Source organism: Rhipicephalus microplus, chromosome X (assembly GCF_043290135.1).
Source record: "Rhipicephalus microplus isolate Deutch F79 chromosome X, USDA_Rmic, whole genome shotgun sequence".
Classification (NCBI taxonomy): Eukaryota; Metazoa; Arthropoda; class Arachnida; order Ixodida; family Ixodidae; genus Rhipicephalus; species Rhipicephalus microplus.
This window is the reverse complement of record NC_134710.1, coordinates 215,644,121-215,667,037: the sequence shown is the minus strand read 5'-3', so window position 1 is coordinate 215,667,037 and position 22,917 is coordinate 215,644,121. Positions and strand designations below refer to the sequence as shown.

The 22,917-nt window shown below is 46.9% G+C and overlaps 1 protein-coding gene across 2 annotated transcripts in view; it reads right to left on the bottom strand.

Moving 5' to 3' along the window:
* The window catches only part of LOC119187392 (importin-4), a 227,334-nt gene that overhangs the window by 190,515 nt on the left and 13,902 nt on the right, over positions 1-22,917 (bottom strand). For both annotated transcript variants that reach the window (XM_037435539.2, XM_075878604.1), the window contains exon 4: positions 8,333-8,374. In XM_037435539.2, the coding sequence (XP_037291436.2) occupies positions 8,333-8,374 (42 nt within the window). The remainder of the gene's footprint in view (positions 1-8,332; positions 8,375-22,917) is intronic.

The following is a 22,917-nucleotide window of genomic DNA, read 5'->3' as shown; positions in this document are numbered from 1 at the left end:
GCAAACAATGATGAAGTCTATATTGAAATTTGCTGTGTCTGTCAAATCATTTGACAGATTCTGTGACTTCAAATATGGATCTGCCAAGCTTGTATTGTGAATTGGGAGATTCGTTAAACCGAAAAGTAGGGGTGGCAAGAAAAAATACTGGCGCACACTTTAGCTTTATTTATTAGGTTAATAGTTCATAGCTTATTCAGATGTCAGTGATTATATTGGTATTCAGAATTATGTGGTGTACAAACCCATTAGTAACTCAATAAAACGTGCACTGTCCCGTGACTAGCGCAAGGCATCGGTGTACAGCGGTGAAGGTGGCTTTAGCAGCATTCTTTGCAGGGTTAGAACCAATGCCAAAAAATCTAAGCGTACACCTTCCCTCGACCCCCCCCCCCCCCCCCCATTTCCCACCCCTGTTTGTTTTTTTCTTTCAACGTGGGGTTAGCTACCGCTTCTGTTCCCTTGCCAGGCACGTTCGATGAGGCAAAGTAACAACGGCGCACGCTTATTGGCCCGGCGACGGTACCGGATATTTATTGCCAGGATCGTGGCCGGGACAATGCATCGTCAAGATAAAAAAAATGTTTTATGTGCCACTGCTAAAGCAATCAACGTGGTCGCTCGCAGCACCGGTGTTTGCAGCGCATCGAGCTTGTTCGCGCGAGAACAAGCCATAGCCGCGTTTTCCGGCCAGGAAATTTGCATTTCACACGAAACATTGATGGCTACAGCAAGAAATTTTTATCTCAAGTTCTGTCGTCTCGCCGATAGGTATCCGCAGTAGTCAGCGGACTGACGGGCGGGCAGCGTTCTTATTTCATCTGGTCGATCGCGTCTCGCAATCATAGGGTGGGTTCCATTTTAAATATATTCTAGGCACTATACTTTGGGTCTGCTCGCGTTGACTGAAGGAGCGAACTGCAGGTGGCCGACGTAGCCTACATTTCTCACCGAAATTAGTGCACCTGATGAAATTTTGAGGCTGGCTCAGCATTTTGGTGGCGCAGTGTGGCACAATTTAAGCAAATTTTTTGGTTTTGGCACAGCTCCGCGCAACAATCAGGAATCGCATCAGATTGGCATAATTGGCGCAGCTGTCGCACCCATGGTTTAACGGCAGCCACGTAACTTGTGTACTATTCCACCATTTAAAAGCACTAAGGAATGTCAAAGCACAGTACATGATGCCTGCCATGCAAAATGGTGAATATATGGCATTGTTATCAACACTGTCACTTGCTATGAAAATAAGTTTTGGGAGCTATCGTTATGTGGTGGAGAAAAACAAAAACACATACTGATAACAAAGCTGAGGGCTATGATCATTATTTGGGCGCAATAGTTATGCAAGGTAAAACACTTGTAAGGAAGAAGATGGACACATGCGGAAGCACATTACCATCGCCTGGTTCGCTCGGCTGTTTGCTCCCTGGCTACGTTTTGCCTGCTGCTGCTGCTGCTATCTTTCAGGTCGCTGTGTACCTCAATAAACCCCCGTAACAAGTGATGGAGCTACTGGGTCGCGCCAACCTAAAACTTCGCAGCCGGGAACTCAAGCCAGCTTCTGCAATGCCGGATGAGGTAGCAAATCAACCGCAGCAACAACCTGCTGTTCTGGTGCCCACATTGGTCTTTTCTGGCCTATCGTGTCAACGCAACCCACCAATCTTCAGCGGTACAGAAGAGGAGGATGTTGACGACTGGCTCGGTAAATACGAACGGGTAAGCGTGATCAACCGCTGGGATGACGCTGCGAAGCCCAGCTACGTGTCACTTTATTTGAGTGGCGTCGCCAGCGTGTGGCATCGAAACCACCAACGTGACTTCCCGATGTGGGCTGCTTTCAAAAGGCACGTGGCGGAAGTATTCAGGCGCCCCGCTGTTCACAACCTTCGAGCTGAGCAATGGTTGCGTGGTCGCGAGCAGCAGAATGGTGAAACATTCACCAGCTACATTGAAGACGTTGTCGAGCTGTGTAACCACGTTGATGTCACAATGGACGATGCCAATAAGATCAGGTATATCTTGAAAGGGATTGAAGACGACGCCTTTCAGATGCTGCTGGCAAAGAACCCGTCCACAGTGTCTGAACTTGTCACTGTTTGCCAAAGTTTTGATGAGCTGCGCAAACAACGCACAGCCACGCGCCGCTCTCACCCACAGGCGACTTCAATGTCTGGATTGGCTGTTGCTCCTGACAACTCATCTCTGCTGCTACAGATTAAGGATTTCGTTCGTGAAGAGGTCACTCGCCAGCTTTCGCTGATGCCGCTTGTTCACGACCAGCCGAATTCCCCGTTGGCGCCCCCTCTCCAAAACATCATAACTTCCCCTATACATTCCTTGACATTATTGTCTGTTAGATCTCATTAATATTGTGTCAAAACAAGAAAATACGAGCCGTTAGGTATACACTTCTTTCCCACACATATATATATATATATATTTTCATTATGTCGTGAATTCACGACACTCGGCATTAAAGGGTCAAGTCTCTTGCAGTGACTCATTCAAAACAATGAAACAGTCATTTTTTAAACTCTGTGCACGTTCGCCTATATTTTAAACTTCTATAATATTTGGACATTATATGTATATATATATATATATATATATATATATATATATATATATATATATATATATATATAATGTCCAAATATAATAGAATCATGTTTAAAATATAGGCAAACGTGCAAAGAGTTTAAAAAATGACTGTTTCATTGCTTTGAATGAGTCGCTGCGAGAGACTTGACCCTTTACTGCCGAGTGACGTGAATTCACGACATCATGAAAAACTTAGAGCAAGGAAGTCACAAAGTGCCTGCCGCCTTTAATACCGGCTCTCAATTACTCGGGAGGGGGGTGCATAGCTTTTAGCATGAAAAATCTAGCGCCGTCTCATGTAAGCTATTCTATGCTAGAAGAGTTGCATCTCATGTAAGCTCTTCTATTCCAGAAGGGTTGTGTAGCTGATGGCGGACAGCGCAAAGCACATGCAACAGCTCTCACTTCATTGTTCTTTCTCGCCTGGGTGACGTAAGCTCTACCTTCAATGATTTGCTTATTTGATGTGTACGCACCCAAGAGGTGGTACACAATATATTATGTATTTCTGGAGTGTTTTTTGGTTGCGAGGTCCCCGCTTCTGTGGCATATAGAGAATTCTCTACATACCTAAATAGATGCATAACTGCATTTTAGACAACTTAACTGCGGAACCAATAAAAGGTTGCTGTTCGAAGATGGAAAATGAAAACAATTTTCATTTTGTTCGGCGGTTTCATAATTCCGGCATTAAAGGGTTAAATCTCCTATAAATACTTCAACTTTGGGGCAATAAATTTATCGAAAAAGAAGCCGTCTGCTAAGGATTGAACCTAATCAAAGGAACATGTAAAATCAAACCCTAATCAATAAAAAGAGGAAAATTCTATTGCCCTTGGAGCAATCCACAAGAAAGTGCCTATTCAGCCCAGCATTCATATAAATCCCATGGTATGCACTATACTATCTAACTACATACAGTCGAGTCCACTTATGATGATATCGTTTATTGCAATATATCAAATATAACAATGAACAACGATGGCACCATGCACTTTTATGTGCTTTCTATATGGTAGAATAAACTACTTATTACAATGTTCCAGTGCTGTAATATCAAATATAGTAACTGAGTGCGCCTACAGCACGTGCCACAAGTGGGTCTCTGCACTGAGCACGGTGTGCTGCAGATAGTGGTCAGAGCGAAGACTCTGAAAACACGTTTGATCAGCCTATCCAAGCACTGTCATCGCAGGAGGCCCAGCAGACGATCCAGTCCCCCCAGGACCTTGTTTTCGTGAACGGCCTCGATCTTTCATAGGTAGAGCACCTAACTGTTCTTGAAAAAGATGTACATGAACTTCGCATGAAAAAAAAAAAAAAACTGAGAGACTAAGTTCTTTTTGCGAACAAGTGGTACACAGCTGCAGAATCTTACTTGCATGTAAATAAAATGTTTTCATCCCTCTTTCATCATTTTTTTGTCATCCCGCTTATAACAATTATCAGTTATAATGATGAAATTACCTTGGCCCTTGGACATCATTATAAGTGGACTTCGCTTATAATGAGGTATTTATTTATCTCAATTGAAGCTATTCAACTATAGTGTATTCTCTTACAGATTGCATAAAATTCAGGTGAGCAAGCATTTCATATGGCAGTTCAACATCACTACTTCTTACATGCAGTCACAAAATGTGCAAAACTTGCTCTCCTTGAACTCTGCCCGCATTATCATGTCGTACACTACAAACGTGCACCCAAAGAATATTGTGGTGCGCTAATATCTGCTACTGCTGCTGGCACCACCTCCCACATGGCAGTTTAGTTTCAACACACAAAAAGATGAGCCAGAATAAAATTCCTTGATTATACTTGACAATAAGCCCAGCATAAGTCACGAGGCAGAGGAAGGTTCATGAAATAAAAAAAACTGTCATCCATCCATTTGTAGCATAAAGCTACAAAGAAAGCCATACTGATTCCTCAGAAAGAAAGTGCTCCAGTTGGCAAAAAAACTTTTGCCTGGTGCAAGAATCAAACCCAGGACCAACTCCTCTCTGAAGCAGCTATTCTACCACATGAGCAAACAGACAGACTGGCAGCACACTGGAGCGAAAGGGTGAACCAAGCAACAGCTTGAAGCACACAACACTAAATGTGACAAATAAAGTCAGTGTAAGCCTGCAGCTTCCTTTCTGAGAAATCTGTACAGAAATTCTTGCACTTCATGCTACAAACAGTTGAATGCATGGGTCGGCAAAAATATGAGAGATCACTCATACTCGCCCAAGGATTTTGAGCTTTTCAGTCAGACTCGCCGAAATTTTCCTCAACTGGACTCGCTATGAATTTTCCCGACATGACTCAGGCTCAAAGCGCGATCCGAGTCTGAGTGAGTCGACTCATAATTCCATTAGCGCACTATTAGCTTTTTCAACCATGGTGTCAATGCCCTTTAACAATAATATCTCAGGTAATCGGTGCTCTACATGGTAGCTTTTGATCCCATATCTTCAAGTACCAAGTACGAGGTATCAGTGGTTGCAATTCAGTGAGCGTATTTTTATTGAAAGAAACAGGTCACACAAGATATTTTATCATGAAATTCCTATGAAATAATTTGCAAGGGGCAGTGAAGGCATTCTCCCTTTCGTAACTCATGCTGATAAGTATTAATCAGGCACATCAATGCCAATGCAATGAAGTAGATGTGACTAGATGCATGTACAGACTTGAACAGACATAAGGCTCATGTCTATGCATGCAGAAGTTCAGCACCATAGGTAAGGAAAAATGTGGAGCTCACTCACTCACTGAAGAAATACATTTTGTGCTTTTGAAGTCAGACTCACCAAAATTTTCTTCCAACTGTACTCACTCAAACTTCGACTCACTAAAACTGTTCTCGGTCAAGCTCACTCAGACTCACTTTAACTAATGCCCAATCAGAATCCGAGCGAGTACGAGTGAGTCGACTTATGAGTGAGTTGGCAGACTCATGTATGAATGCCAACTTTTCCCTAATTCACTTCTTGATTAGAGTGCCCTTTTTACCATTATTTTTTTTATTTGCTGTAAAAGAGTTGAGACATGGAGCAAGGAATGTTGCTGAAGCCAATGTTTCGACTGCTTGAAGTGCTGGCTCCAGCACTGTTTCCAGCATATACATATCCTAAACAATTATCAATAGGGTACAAACTAAAGTCGATCCCGAGTATGTTGAACTCTGATATATCGAATTATTCACTGTATCAAACAGTTGATAAATCCCCTTGAATTTCCCATGCAAAAGTGTGGGATTGTTCCACACGTATATCAAACTCCCGCAGAATGTAACATCCGACATATCAAACGCTGTGCCGGGCCGAAGCCCAGAAAGTGCATTTATAATGACAAAGATTGCTCATTTTTCAGCCGCATTGTATCAAGTTTTGATCCCATCATCGTTGGTTCCCATCTTCGTTGATTCGTTGGTTGCCCAGCATTTGAGAGTGCACCGGCACGTGATGCGCAATCTGTTGTAGGTTGTAACACGCAGACACAGTGTTTCCAAAATGGCCAACTGCCGACGAGACCAAAATCCCATGAACGCGAAGTGACCCAGGAGTCTCGTCGCGATGTGCGCAATCCTTTCTTGTTCGCTCATACATGACAGCATGCGAGGCTAAAAAGCATGGCCTTCAAGATCTGCAACTTAGTGATGTATTTCTGATGTTTTAGGTTATAAAATACAACTATCGAAGGCTACGCTATTTTTTTTTTTTTTTGCACTTCGCTTGTTGCTACAAAGCCTCTAGTGTCATCGTCATAGCTGAAATATCAATGGTGCGTTACACGGACATTTCGTTTGTTGTTTGGGGACAGCGTTGTGACTTTCAGCCTGTGCACTTCAGTAGGTCTCTCTTCGTTATGGCTGAATCTTCCATCTCGAGTGGAACTAAACATTGCATCACTCGTAGCAATAAAAATAATGACTGGTGCTTGGAACGACGTCGAGCAAGGCACTGTCGTGCGCAGTTTTCTTGTGGGCTTTGGTGACAGCTGGCGACTTAGTGCGCATCATTTTAGCTGACAACAGTGTACGGTGCCTCAGTGATTTTAGCTACTTATTAGCATTTCCAGGTGCCACCTTGCATAGGAGGACAGAAAGCTACTTCATCGGTGCTGGATGACGACACCCCTAACTGCATCAATGTTAATATCATGGCTGACGTTATTGGTGCCGCAGAAGTAGACCCGTGCAGTTATGAAGATACTGACGCCGCCACTAAACGACATTTTTACCGGGCTTCAGAGCTTGCATTGGCGCACACCCTCAATCGCTGCTATGGTGGCTGAATGAGTTGAGTTTGCTTATTTTGAAAGCTTGAATGCTCCATTAATGAGGATGACTTGACGAACATGATGGGGCGCAAAAGGCTAGCCAAGTGTACAGACTATTTTCATGCAAAATAAAGTGCGGAAACTTGCAAAGGAGGTTGTCACCTTTTGTTAAGCATACCGTGAGCGAAGTGTCATGCTAACTCATATGGCGACTTCCTGAAGCCATTTCAAGAGTTTCAATGCATTAATATAAGCCTTAAATATGCATATTTCTTATATCAAATTATCAATATATCCATTTCAATATATCCTTTTCGAGTTCGATATGTCCGAGATCGACTGTATAAATGCGAACATAAGATAGGCCAGTATTAAGCTCATGTCCACTTTTCGCAAAATGCAATACAGTCGAATACGACAGAATTCAACTTGGGTAAATAATATTATCCCTTATAGCGAACTATTTCAGAACATGGCAATGCTTTATCGTCAATGTAATTTACGATTAAACCGCACAAAATTAGCCAGTAGACTTGACATATTGAACATCAGGCAGCATGAAATACCCAAAAAAAGTTACTTTCCTTTCTTCAAAAAAGGCGACCTTCCTGCATGCATTTGCGAGAGCGAGCAGTGGTTAAGATGGTGCCACAGGGAGTGAGTAGAAACTACTGCTTTCCACTACACCCCCCCTTGGTTCCTCGTCGTTAAGCCACCAGCCATGCGTGGTGTCCTTTCACGTTTCGGTTCATTTTCATATTGCGATAGATGCTGTGAAACGCCAAAGGCTGCTGTTCTCCACAAGCTGACGATAATCAACACAGTCGAATGCGGAGAAAAGACGCCTGACGTCTATACTGTGTACAGCATCCCATGAAGCACGCTGAGAAGGCAGACTAGAAGCTTCCAGGACCCAACGAGTACGCTCAGCAGAGTATGCTAATTATGAGGAGCTAAGTATTTATTATATCAATACCGTATTCTCAATACCCACCCAGGCACACAACCCCACATCCCCAATTACACACTGGGAAAAAATACAAAATTAAAAAGAAACACCACAATGACATTATCGAGGGTCATTTTGAAAGTCAACTTCTGCACTGAAGTTCACAGTGAAAATATAATAACTTCTATGAAAGTTGTATATCGAATTATCTGATATACGGACCTATGTCCACTTCCTTTTTTGCAAATTCGATATATGCATGTTTGACTGAAGGTACTAACAACAAAACATTTACCATTTAAACATGTCACAAAGTAAAGCGATGATCCTGAAATTTTGTTTAAAATGCTATGCACAGCAGGGTACTAGCCAGTCAAGTGACCACTAACTCCATAGCAATAAACAAGAATAATTAACATATTTCAAAGAAAACCCTTCGTTACTCACAACAGATAATGCTTAAATGTTAAGCACAAATGAAAACCAGTACAACAAAGAAAAGCTTACTCTTTTTCACAAGCAATTCTTTGGAGAAGGCCACTTTTCAGTCTGGAACAGAACGCGACAAGCACCACATTAAAATTATCCACAAATAGAATATAAATAAAAGGAGTAGGGGGAGTGGAATGTATAAAAATATGCTTGACTTGGTAAAAAGAACCCCCCCCCCCCAACTCCTCCAATAAAAATGCTCTCTGCTGCAACCTGACATAAAATCCAGCTGTAAAATATTGCTCGTTGCTTGGAAGTGTTGGATGCAGCTTACTGTGCCGCACTGTTGCAGCAATTAGCCACTTGGTTTGGTCTAAATTTGCTCTTATTATTTGTTCTCTACAATCATCGTAAAATAATAGAAAGTCATATAAAAATGAGTCTTTGCTTCACCTCATTTCAGTGAAGACAAAATGTTGGCAATGTTATCTCCATCAAATTTTTCTGATGCTGTCAGGCCCAAGATGTCATCGGTAGTCGTGAAATCACTAGTACTTGGGTTTCCGCCTACCGAATAGCGCCACAGCATTTCATGGCGGCGACATGGAAGGTTTTCTTTTTTTTTTCTTTATGACAATGATGGAACATCAAGATTGCTCTAGTACAGATAAAAATGCAAGTGTTGCGGTGATTCAGCAATTGTTTTAAGGGTGCTAGTTCCAACTTACTCTAACAACAGGGTTCATACAAGATGTCTGACTTATAATTTAAGGACAATTTCAGAATTTCAAGGATTCTGAAGACAAAAATTTCAGCAGAGACAGCGCAAACTTTATTTTATTAATCCTCTAATATCCATCTTAACTGGAAATTCTCTGCAGTCACTACCACAGTCTCTCTTTTCTGTCTATCCTTCGAAACTTGTTTCTTTGGCTTATAAAGCTGTCATTTTTCACTTCAGCATGTTTACAAAATGTGCCAGAAGATTTCCTTAGGTAGATCAGTTTTTTTCAATTCAAGAGTTTGTTTATATATATATATATATATATATATATATATATATATATATATATATATATTGTGAGGAGGTTTATTAGCCGTTAAAGACAGCGACGAGATAGCGTGAAGAACCGTCCAGCGATCGGCACAGCAACGAACCGAAGCACGAGCCGAGAGAGCCGGGCGTTGGCGACGCTGCTTGCTGCAGGCACATCTTCACAATCGCCCCCGCTGAAAAAGGAGCCATCCTGGCAACCTAAGAAGTTTCAGGGAGAGGCTCATGATACGGTTTTAGGCAGGAAACATGGACGATGTGACGTGCACGCCGGCGCATGTCATCCGATCAGGAAACTGGCTCAATTAGGTAATTAACCGGAGAGGTTTTCTCTAAAACGGTGTAAGGCCCCTCGTACCGGGGAACAAGTTTTGATGAGAGTCCCGGAGTTTGGTATGGGATGGCAAGCCACATGAGAGACCCTGGGGCATAGCTGGGATCCGGAAGAAAGGTGCAACGGTTTTCTTTCTGGCGTTGCTGCTCGTCCGAGGTGAACGCACGGGCGAGCTGGCGGCACTCTTCAACTTGTCGAGCAGCATCGGAGATAGGTGGACATTCAGAAACATCAGGACAGTAGGGAAGTAGAGTATCAATTGTATGGGAAGGGTCACGTCCATAAAGAAGAAAGAAAGGTGAAAATCCCGTGGTTGTTTGTATTGCAGTATTGTATGCGAATGTGACGTATCGGCGAACACGGTCCCAGTTGCTATGATTAGATGCCACGTACATTGAGAGCATATCACCAAGCGTGCGGTTAAACCGTTCCGTTGGCCCATTAGTCTGCGGGTGGTATGCTATCGTTTTCCGATGAATGACGTGGCATTCCGAAAACAGAGCTTCGACGACCTCGGAGAGGAAAACGCGGCCTCTGTCACTAAGGAGCTCTCGAGGTGCGCCATGTCGAAGGATAAATCGACGTAAAATGATAGAGACGACATCCTGAGCGGTAGCGTTCTGTAAAGCGGCTGTTTCGGCGTAGCGTGCTAGATGGTTGACCGCCACTATAATCCACCGATTGCCACCTGGTGTCAATGGAAGGCGGCCGTAGAAGTCAACGCCAACGCGATCAAATGGCTTGGCAGGGCACGGAAGTGGCTGCAATTCACCAGTCGCACGTAGCGGTGTTGATTTGCGTCGCTGGCAGTCAGGACAGCAATGCACAAATTTGCGTACAAAATTGTACATGCCGCGCCAGTAATAGCGATGGCGAAGGCGTTCATATGTTTTGAACACCCCGGCGTGGCCACATTGTGGATCGTCGTGAAGAGAGGCGCATACCTGCGATCGTAAAGTGCGTGGAATGACCAGTAGCCACCGGCGGCCATCAGGAGAGTAGTTGCGTCGATGGAGAAGTTGATCGCAGATTTAGTTAGTTAGTTAGTTATGTTGGGTTTAGTGGCGCAAAAGCAACTAAGGCTATGCTGCGCCAGCCACATGGTGAAAAAAAGGAGAGAAAAAAGAGCAAAAGAAAACGTCACTAGTTAGCTCGGCATACATTGTGCTGTGAAAGTCTGATTGAAAAACTATTTTCTCTGAGGGAGTAAATCCGTCAGTCAGGGGAAAATGTGCTTCGTCGTCCAGGTGATTTTTCCTTTACAATGGTCATGACTATGAATGCGCGGTTGACGATGACTAATGGAATAAAATGAATAATGTTGTGCGGCTGTATAGAGACCTAAAACCAATCGCGTAATGTGTATACTTTTAAAATTATGGACATGGTACATGGCGTGGTCAATGGGTATGGTATGTGCGTGAGGTGATTTTGTCAAAAAATGTGAGGGGATCGCTCCAGCACTCCCGCCTCACCTGTGTCCTTGTGCGCAAGGACCAGGAGGTAAGTGCTGTGTTCAAAAGAAGCTGTCACAGCGCTGACCTCTCGCAAGAGGCCGTGCTGTGGCCACACGGTTCGTGAAGAAGTTGATCGCAGATGGCAAAATGGAAAGCTTGACGTCGGAGGGATCGAGATACCTGAAGATTGGGCGTACCAGATAGATATTCGAGAAGAGATGCGACCCACGGGTCACGACGTTGTTCGGTGGCAATTGAGTCAAGATTTAATGATGACAAGGTCTGGAGGCACGTGTTTCCGCACGTCGGATCTGGTGGCAAAGGTGAGCGGGACAGGGCGTCAGCGTCGGAGTGTTTGCGTCCGCAGCAGTATACGACGCGAATGTCGTACTCCTGGATGCAAAGTGCCCATCGCGCAAGGCGGCCAGAAGGGTCTTTCAGCGAGGAGAGCCAGCAAAGCGCACGATGATCAGTTACTAGATCGAACGAGCGGCCGTATAAGTACGGCCGGAACTTTCCAAGCGCCCACACCAGAGCCAAACACTTTTTTTCTGTCACGCTGTAATTAGTTTCGGCTTTCGTCAGAGTGCGGCTAGCGTAGGCTACATTGTATTCTGAATAGCCGGGCTTTCGTTGAGCAAAGACAGCGCCTAGCCCAACGCCACTGGCGTCGGTGTGCGCTTCGGTAGGAGCCGTCGGGTCGAAGTGGCGAAGAATAGATGGGGAGCTAAGCAGACGGCCCCGAGTAGTGAAGGCAACGTCACATGCAGGGTACCAGGAGGAGAGGTTCACGTCACCGCGAAGAAGCTGGGTTAATGATGACATGATGGATGCAAAATTGCGAACAAAGCGCCAAAAATATGAACATAGGCCTACAAAACTGCGAAGTTCCTTTATGGTCGTCGGCTTGGGAAATTCTGCGACTGCTCGAAGTTTTGCTGGGTCAGAATACGCCGTGCTTCGACACGATGTGGCCTAAGATGACGAGCTCGCGTGCAGCGAAGCAGCATTTTTTCAGGTTAAGCTGCATGCCAGCGTTGGTCAGACAAGTCAAAACGTGCCCGAGGCGAAGGAGGTGCGTAGGAAAGTCGTGCAAGAAAACCACGACATCGTCGAGGTAGCAGAGGCACATATTCCACTTGAGGCCACGTAGCGTATTATCCATAAGTCGTTCAAACATGGCGGACGCGTTACAAAGCCCAAAGGGCATGACAAACTCGTATAGGTCGTCAGGTGTAATAAATGCAGTTTTTTGGCGATCGGCTTCAGCCACTGGAACTTGCCAGTAGCCAGACTGCAAATCTAGCGACGAGAAGAATTCCGCTCCGTGAAGGGTGTCAATGGCGTCATCACTGCGCGGCAAAGGATATACGTCCTTGCGGGTTATCTTATTCAAACGACGATAGTCCATGCAAAATCGGATAGATCCGTTTTTCTTACGCACCAGGACGACAGGAGACACCCAGGGACTGTGAGATGGTCGAATGACGCCTCTACGAAGCATATCTCCGACTTGATCGTTGATGACGCGGCACTCTTCAGTGGAGACACGGTATGGTCTTTGACGCAGTGGCTGGTGTAGGCCGGTGTCAACATGATGCTTGACTTGCGACGTGCGGCCTAGTTGAGATTGCGACACATCGAAAGAATTCCGAAACTCATGCAGAAGATCAAGCAGGTCGGCATGTTTGGTGGGAGTGAGGGTGTCGGCGATGGCGCTGGAAAACGTATCCTTGGACGACTCTTCGAGCGCCGACAGTGATTTTAGGTGGTCGCAGTAGTCATCCAGGACATCAACCAAAGACGAAGGGTCTAGATCCTGCATGCGGCCGAGACATTCCACCGCAAGCAAAGTGACAGGTGTGGAAAGCGGGTTGAGTATGAACATATTGCTTCTTCCGGCGGCAAGGTCAATCGTCGCGAAAGGCAGCGGAAGAGCTTGACGACTCGTGAAGATATCGGAAGGCATGAAAAAGACTGTAGCGTCAGTGTAGGCGTTGCATAAAACTGGAACAAGTGCGAAATTTTCAGGTGGAATATCGGTATCTTTATGCACGAACAACTTCGGCGGCTGATGAAGAAAGTCAAGTAATGGGACCTCACAAAAGGGTGAAAACTCAACTTCAGCGCGTGCGCAGTCGATGACGGCATTATGGCGGGATAGGAAGTCCCTTCCGAGGATGACATCATGCAAACAGACAGCGAGGACAATAAACTCCACAATGTAAACAATGCCTTCGATGGACACTCTTGCAGTGCAGGCTGCGAGAGGCGTTACTTGCTGTGCACTTGTGGTGTGGAGTGACAGTCCCGAAAGCGGCGTCGTGACTTTACATAATACATGGCAGACATTAGCGGCAATAACAGAAACAGCGGCGCCGGTGTCTACAAGGGCGAAAGTACAATAACCTTCAACAGTTACTGCGACCACGTTAGCAGGAGAGGGGCGAGGGCTTATACAGTTCGAAAATGGCGCAGTTCTTGCCTCTTGAACTGCGGTGCTTAGTTTTCCTGGTCAGAGGGTCTGGGCCGGCGACGCATGGGGGAGGGCAATCGCCGACGAGGAGAGGGTGCGCGCGGCCTCACGAAGTCGGGGTCGTTGGGAGGGGCATAGCGAGGTGACGAGACCGGCCCGTATTGCGCGAAGGGTTGGCTGCCGGGTTGCGACGATCGGACATAGTCGCCGAACGTCTGAGGTCGATGGCGGCAGTAGCAGGCAACATGTCCGGGAGTGAAGCAGGCGTAGCATATTGGTCGGTTATCGGGCGTCCTCCAAGGATTGGCGACTGGTAGTGCCGCCCAAGGTGCAGTATAAGCAGCCGGGTGTTCGGGCTGTGAGCGCGAGGTGTAGGGTGGTTCCGGAAGCCTACGCACAGCATTTGCATATGTGAACGGCGCTGCTACAGGCTGCATCACTTACGAACAGGCGACAGGAGGAGCCACAGGCTGCGCTGCATAGGCTAGGGGTGCGGCCACAGGCGGCACGGCTGGCGGATAGGCGACAGGAGGGCCTACCGGCTGCGCGACACGCTGGCAGTGAACACGGTTGGATAGAGGCGACTCGTGGTGCGCAAGAGGAACAGCTTGGGCAACCTCTTCCGAAATAGCAGTGCGAAGTGGGGCAGGTAGACAAGTGGTGGTCTCGTGAGTGAAGGGCACTAGGGAAAGTTGGCGGGCGACTTCCTCACGGACGAAGGCTCGAACTTGCTGAAGCAACGGTGAATTGTCAGGCAGTGTGTCGAAACTGGTCAGTGACTCACCACCATGCTGAGGCTGCCGAGTCAGAGTGCGTTGCTTCTTCAACTCGTCGTAGCTCTGACACAAGCTGACGACTTCGGAAACTGTGCTCGGATTTCTTGCCAAGAGCATTTGAAATGCGCCGTCGTCGATGCCCTTCAGGATGTGTTTGACCTTGTCAGATTCGGGCATGATGTCATTCGCACGTCGACAAAGGTCGACGACGTCCTCAATATAGCTGGTAAAGGTCTCGCCAGTCTGCTGAGAGCGGACGCGCAGGCGCTGTTCTGCCCACTGCTTGCGGACAGCCTGCCGACTGAACACTTCAGCATATGACGTCTTGAAGACGCTCCATGTGGAGATGTTGTGTTTGTGGTTGTTAAACCACAATTCGGTGACGCCATTGAGATAAATATGACGTGGCCCAGCTTGTCGGCTTCATCCCACTTATTGTTGGCGCTCACCAGTTCATAGTGCTCGAGCCAGTCTTCGACGACGGTCCCATCCGCACCACTGAAGACCTTCGGGGCCCGTAGCCTAGGATGGCCAGGGCAGTTGAACTGGGGCGAAGGCGTCGATGTAGTGGCGTTGTCAGCCATGACAGGCGGTAGCGTGCGGCTTCGCAGCTCCAGGGTGTAGCAACGGGGATTACCAGCATCTTCCACCAAATGTGAGGAGGTTTATTAGCTGTTAAAGACAGCGACGAGACAGCGTGAAGAACCGTCCAGCGATCGGCACAGCAACGAACCAAAGCACGAGCCGAGAGAGCCGGGCTTTGGCGATGCTGCTTGCTGCAGGCACATCTTCTTCTTCACAATATATATATATTGTAAGATGGCGTCCAGTACCCTCAAGACTTTTCTTTATTGTCTCGAGTATGTGCCCCACAACCTAAACAGGAGTGGTGATGATGAGTATGTACAGATGAAAAAATGGAACGAGTAATGATGCTCACACTTATGTTCCCCGCGCACTTGAGCGGCCGGCCCGGCCGAGACTTAGGCGGGAAAGGTACGGCGAACAAAGGGTTTAAGGCGTGAAACGTGAACTAACTCAGATGCACGGTAACGACGGTCCGAAGAACCCTCGATGGGAGTGACAAAGTAATTGACAGGAGATGTTCGTTCACTAATAACGTAAGGTCCGAGAAAGCATGACTGAAACTTTTCACACAATCCGGGTGTACGAACAGGCGTCTAAAGTAGTACTTCATCTCCAGGACGGAAGGTGACGTCTCGACGAAAGCTGTCATAGCGTTGTTTGCGGTCTAGTTGACTAGCCTCCGTGTTGCGTTGAGCACGCTGCCGTGCGTCAGCGAGCCTGGAGACGAAATTTTCTGGCGTAGTCGTGGACGTTTTTGTCATTACATTGAAGAAAGAGGCGTCAATAGTGAATGTCGGCGCACGACCATAGACGAGGAAGAAAGGTGAATACCCTGTGGTTCGTTGAACAGCGGTGTTATGTGCAAACGTTACGAACGGCAAGATTTTGCCCCAATTATCGTGGTTCGGTCCGATGTACATGGATATCATGTCGATTAGAGTCCGGTGGAATTGCTCTGTCAGGCCATTTGTCTGCGGGTGGTAAGCGGATGTGGTCTTATGAACTCTGCCACAAAGTTTTTAGAATTTCGTCAAGAATTGCCGACATGAAGGCCTTGCCCCGATCACTCAACAACGTGCGAGGTGCACCATGACGCAACACAATGGCTTCTAAAAAGAAGGCGGCAACGTCTGAGGCGGAGCTAGTGCGTAGAGGAGCGGTCTCGCGTATGGTGTGAGGTGGTTGACGGCTGTGACGATCCAGCGGTGGCCCGCTGGCGTTACGAGAAGTGGTCCGACGAGGTCTATTCCGACAACGACAAAAGGTGTACCGGGACATGGAATGGGCTGTAATAATCCAGCAGGAGCAGAAGTTGGCCGTTTCCGGCGTTGACACAGTGCACAAGAAGCGACATAATTAGCCACAAAGGTAGAAAGACCAGGCCAGAAGAAACGGCTCCTAACGCGGTTGTAGGTCTTCTGAAATGCCAAGTGTCCAGCTGATGGGTCATCGTGGAGTGCTTCGAAAACTTGTTTTCGCAGTGAACGGGGAAGTACTGGCACTCACCGATGCCCATCCGCATTGTAAGTATAGCGCTGCAGGACACTGTTGTCTAGCTTGAACTGCCATAGCTGACGACGTAGTCTGGCATTAGGTGGAGAAGGCGAGTCATTCAAGTACCCGATGATGCGGTTACAGTATGAATCGTGATGTTGGCACGCGGCAAACTGAGTGCTGCTGTTTAAAGATAGTGACCCAGCAACTGCCAGGGGTGATAACGTGAGTGCAGAGGAAGCCGCTTGATCACCTGAGGGGCATCGAGGATGCATGGTTGGAGATGAAAACGGTAGAGGGCAGCGAGAGAGAGCGTCGGCATCCTGATGCTGTTTGCCAGACCTGTACACAACGTCAAAAGTGTACTCTTGCAAACGGAGTATCCAGCGACCGAGTCGCCCAGACAAATTCTTCAGCGAGGACAACCAGCATAGGGCATGGTGGTCGGTAATGACAGTGAAGTGGCGTCCATACAGATAAGATCGAAACTTCTGGATGGCCCAAACGACAGCAAGACATTCCTGCTCTGTTATCGAGTAGTTCTGCTCCGCAGGTGTTAGTGCGCGGCTGGCATACACAACTACTCGCTCACATGAAGTGTCGTCGCGCTGGAGGAGGACGGCACCGATTCTGTGGCCGCTGGCATCTGTGTGAAGGAAAGTGGGTGCGCTCTCATCGAAGTGACGGAGGATGGGGTTTGATCACAAAGCACGTTTAAGGGCTTGGAAAGCACACTCGCACTCGTCAGTCCAAGTGAAGGCCGTTCCTGACGTCAGAAGCTTGTGTAATGGCCCCGCAATAGCAGCAAAGTCACTGATAAAGCGGCGGAAGTAAGATGCCAGGCCCAGGAAACTTCGCAATTGTTTTTGATTGCTCGGACGTGGAAAATTAATTACGGCAGCAACCTTGTTGGGGTGGGGTCGGACACCATCTTTGCTGACAAGGTGACCCAATACTTTGATGCTCCTGCTGACGAAGTGGCACTTCTTTGTATTGAGCTGAAGCCCAGTGTTCGAAATGCACGTAAGAACTTCGTCCAAACGCTTAAGGTGCCGAGGAAAAGTAGAAGAATAAATTACGATGTCGTCCAAATAGCACAAGCAGGTTTTCCACTCGAAACCACGTAAGACAGTATCTATCATGCGCTCGAATGTTGCTGGAGCGTTGCATAAGCCAAAAGGCATGACGTTGAACTCGTAAAGCCTTTCAGGCATTGCAAACGCTGTTTTCTCCTTGTCTGCTTCGCGCATAGGTATTTGCCAATACCCGGATCAAAGGTCAAGGCTGGAGAAATATTCTGTGCATTGTAGGGAGTCCAGGGCATCATCTATGCGTGGCAACGGATATACATCTTTTTTCATTATCTTATTGAGCGCTCTGTAATCAACACAAAAGTGGACAGAGCCATCCTTTTTCTGGACCAACACCTCAGGAGACGACCAAGAGCTGGATGAAGGTCGAATAATATCCCGTTTGAGCATTTTGGCGACGTTTTCCTCAAACATTTGCCGTTCCGCCGAAGACAGACGGTATGGGCGGCGGAGCACAATGGAGCTGCCTTCGGTTTCGATGCTGTGCTCTGCAACAGAGGTGCGGCCCAAAACTTTGGAATGTACGTCGAACGAAAAGCTGTGCTTTTGGAGAAGGCCTAAGAGGTCTTTCTTTTGCTCAGCAGTGAGGTGAGGACATATGGTAGCATTTAGAGCAGCAGTGGTTGCCTTGGTATCGGTTGTAGCAGACAAAGGCGGTGATTCTGCGTGAAGAGAAACCAGCGAAAAAGGCTCGCTGTCAGCGAAGCAGCTCACAGCAGTGCCCTGGGCAGCATCACTGGCGAAGAAGTTAGGTTTAAGGCGGTGACCAATGCCTTACCGTCGTTAAACCGCACAAGGCCGGGTGCAATGATAAGCCCCGCAGGTTTGGAGCGAACTGATGGAGCAATGAACACGTCGCCGTTAACTATAGTATCCGAAGCGATTGTGAGAGTTCGTTCATCTCCTGGCGAAATAAAACAATCCGCGGCAGCAACGAAACGGAAGCTGTATGGATTGACATCAGATGAACTCTCAGTAGCTGACATGAATTACTCGCTGACGACACGATATGAAAGCTGACGCCGAAGAAAGGAAGTCCCATCCTAAAATGACTGTGTGAGTGCACAAAAGAAGTACAAGAAACTGAATGTGGTGAAGAATGCCATCTATGAAAACGCAGACTGTACAAACACTTGAAGGCTGAATAAGGACTCCATCTGCGCAACGAAGGGAAGGGCCATCGTCTGGCGTCCTAACTTTTTTCAAGCGGGCACAAAAGTCTGCACGAATCACGGAAAGTGATGCGCCTGTGTCTACTAGTGCCTCTGTCTGTATACCTTCAACATACACCAATAAAACATTTGATGGGCGGTCTGGAGGAGTTTGACGCAGTTCGAAAGATGCAGCTTTCCCTCCCGAAGCTGCACTGTTTAGTTTTCCAGTTGGTGGTCGCGAATCGACGTACAAGGTCGAAGGGGAGAGGAGGAACGCCGCATTGATGAAGGTGATCGACGACGTGAGAAACGGGAACTGCCAACTGAGGCAAAGTTCTGCGGAGACGGCAACCGGCGTGTGCTGTTCTGATACAGTTGGCGATAGGGTGGTCCAGTTGGGTAGAAGTCATCCCGTTCATAGTCACCGTAGCTTCGTCTTTCGTCTCGTTGACGGCGTCGGCAAAACCTTGAAATATGACCACGGATGCCGCAATAAAAGCAAGTCGGTCGTGTAGTGCGCCAGGTGTTGTAAGGCTGAGAAGATGGTCGCGGTGCGAACGAGTTGAGCGAACCATGCACATCGGGCGCTGGTAGCTGCATTGGGCTGTGCTGGGGTGCAGGTGTCCTAGCAGCAACCTGAGCATAAGTTGGCATGGTCACAAGATATGAACTCTGAACAGGTGTGACAGTCACCGAGGCCAGGCTTTGGTGGGGCGCAGCCGTCGTTGCAGCAACGTGAGCATAACTTGGCATGGGCACGGGATGTGAGCTTGGAACTGGTGTGCCTGTGATCAAGGCCAGTTCCTCCCTCACGACGTCCCATAAACTTGTAGCAGGTGACGTCGTTCGAATATCAAGGTGGCGAGGTGAAGTCTGTGCATGAAGATCCTCGGGGATGATAGAGCGGATCAATGCACGCAGCTCTGTTGTGTCATGACTCGAGCTGAGATCAGGCATATCAGGTTGCACCCCAGTGGTTTGAAGCTCCTCGAGGCGCTGACAGGTAGCTACAACATCGGCTACGGTCTGGGGATTCTGCACCACAAGTGCATTAAAAGAGACAGTCGCAATGCCTTTTAGCAGGTGGCGCACACGATCGTTTTCTGCCATATGGTTGTCGATGCGGAGGCAAAGGGCGAGAACATCTTCAATGTAAGAAGTGTAAGACTCGCCGGGTCGTTGAACACGTGCACCACCAAGCCTTTTGGCGATATCCGAGCGCACTGATGGGTTGGCGAAAATCTGGCGGAGCTGGCGCGTAAAGGCGGGCCATGTCGTAAAATCTGTAGCGTGGTTTAAAAACCACGTTTTTACGACGCCGCTCAAGTAGAATGCAACGTGGGTCAGTTTCGCAGGCTCATCCCAGTTGTTGATGGCACTCCCGCGGTCATACTCCTCAAGCCAGTCTTCCACGTCCTCACCCGGAAGCCCTGCGAACAGCGGAGGATCCTTTTGAGGGCTGGTGACCAGGTGAGAAGGGTTTCTTGCCGTTGGGAGCGATGACGCAGCTGCTGCGCTGAGCTGGTCGGCTTGCGACATTACCGAACCCAGGTCGTTGAAGCGGCGGCCTGAACGGAGCTCCAGAGATGTGTTCTAGAAGATGCTGGAGTTGTCCGAGAGCGCGAGAGGATGCAGGAATCGGGCAGCACTCTCCACCACTTGTAAGATGGCGTCCAGTACCCTCAAGACTCTTCTTTATTGTCTCGAGTATGTGCCCCACAACCTAAACAGGAGTGGTGATGATGAGTATGTACAGATGAAAAGATGGAATGAGTAATGATGCTCACAATATATATATATATATATATATATATATATATATATATATATAGAGAGAGAGAGAGAGAGAGAGAGAGAGAGAGAGCATCGAACGCGTTATTCGAAGGTCATAGGTTCGATTCTTGCACACAGCAGGTTATTTTTTCACCCACTTTTCTTTCTTCTTATTTACATTACATTGGTTCTAATAACTTTCCCTGGACTGAAAGTTCCATCTCCTTAATGATCTCGTAGTTCATTATTTCATTATCTCAGTGTTTTTGACAGTATCACAGATAACAATAAAGATAAGAGGTAATACTGAAGAATAAAGAAAACCATGCTGCTTATGGAGCAAGAATTCAAAAGGATGGCAGATAAATATGTTTTGACTGCATAAATTCAAATGTAAGTCCCTACTCGGCAAACATTACTCCATCCACTATACGCTTACAGACCACCAGTAGGATAGTCGACTCATTTTCCAATCCACAGTCTTTTTCAGCTATGATTGCTCCACAGGGTGGCTACGGTCTCCCTGAGTGGCTTAAAATGCCGGCATTACAGATTACTTCACAGGCACGCATGCTGCTTTTCGCCACTTTTTAAGTAGTACCCTACTAAAAATCCCTACAGTCTATAGCTGTGCAGGGTAAGTGTGCGGAGTGGTAAAACACTGATTTTCAAAGATTTCAAGGAATGTCTCTACTTATGAAGAGTTTCAAGAATTTTTCAGGATCCCCCCCCCCCCCCCTCCTTAAAATTCTGGGTTTTCAGTCTACGATGTTGCATGCGTGCGTTTGAACGCATTGAGCCAGTATACACTGTGAACAAGAGTTTTAGCAGAACCACCTTAAGGCGGAATGTTCCACTGCAATAAAGATTAAACAATCTTGCAACTGAGCAAGGCTGTATGTTGATATAAAGATTTAGTTCAATAATAATAACTACAATAATAATTATTAGGGTTTAATGTCTCGAAACCATGATATGATTAGGAGAGGTGCTATAGTGGAAGATTACCGAACGTTCGACCACGGGAGGTTCTTTAACGTGCACCTAAATTTAAGTACATGGGCCTCAAGCATTAGTTCACTAAACCAGAGTTGTAAACTCTGAATGAAAACGAAAGGAATGCTTGCATCGACAAACACTTTAATATCACATCCCCAATGGCTATCAAGCACATCAAGATAATGCGTACGCCACTGTATGTCAGACTATGAAGGTGTAGCAACTTTGTGCCTAGCAGTCCCATTTTGGGATGCATGAGCCTTCTCAGCACAGAGGTATGATGAAACCAAACAGTCTAACTGAAGAATACTGTAGCATGCAGCTGTTAGGTGTATGAAAGAGACAACAAAACAGCCAGGTTTCTTTCCAGATTCTCCCTATAAAGTTGTATGGTAGAATGACTCGATACGCATTTGATCCCTTCAGGCTTTGCACCTTCCGTAATCCTCGGAGTGCCTCTATGGACATTGACTAAACCGCTGGTATGCGTTCACATACGTGAAATTTCGTATAAATCGCATGTTTCTAATGTTGCCCTCAAGCAACTCACCTTGGCACATTTGGATGACCGATACAGTGACTCTGTGCGCATCTACACTGATAGATCCGTAACTTCATCTGCCTCAGCTGCAGCCTTCGTGATCCCTCAACTCGGTATTTCCCGACAGTACAAATTAGATCACAGGTCATCTTCGACAGGTGCAGAACTTGTTGCTATACAGGAAGCCATAAAATTTGAGAAAAGCCAAGCACCGCGTAAATGGACGATTCTGTCCGATGCAAAATCAGCTCTTCAGGCCATCCATTCATGCTCAAGAAGAGGCCAATTTTACGTGTTAGCGTTAGGAATCATCCAAGCATTCGACCTGACACACAGGAGTGGTCCCTTGATTATACTCCAATGAATTCCTGGACACTGCGGCCTGGTTGGCAACGAACTAGCCGATAACGAAGCAAGAGCGGCAGTATAAAACGCTTTTATGTACGTCAAGGTACCGTACTTGCGAAGTGACGTCAACACATTGTTGAGGTCGCTCATGCACGAATGCGTTGCCACTTACTGGTTGCTACCAGATCATCGGAACAAGCATCTGCAGAAAACAGACCCTGATGTGACTTTTTGTTTTCCGGCTAAAATCAGCCGAAGACATGCTAATATACTGAACCGGTTTCGCCTGGGCATCTCCTTCACTCGTCACTACACCCACCTAATCGACCGTGCGAACAGCTCGAATTGTGAGCACTGCCAAGTGCGCGAAACTTAAGCTCATATATTTTGTGACTGCCCATTATACGTGGCGCAAAGAAAAATGCTAACTACAATGTTGGCAAGCATCGGACGAACGCCACTGAGTGAAAGCCACATGTTGTCAGTAATCAACGACCAAACAGTGTCAAAAGCTGCTACAAAGGCTGTTTTAGACTATCAAAAGCACTGGACTAGATACTAGATCGTAGAGTGCT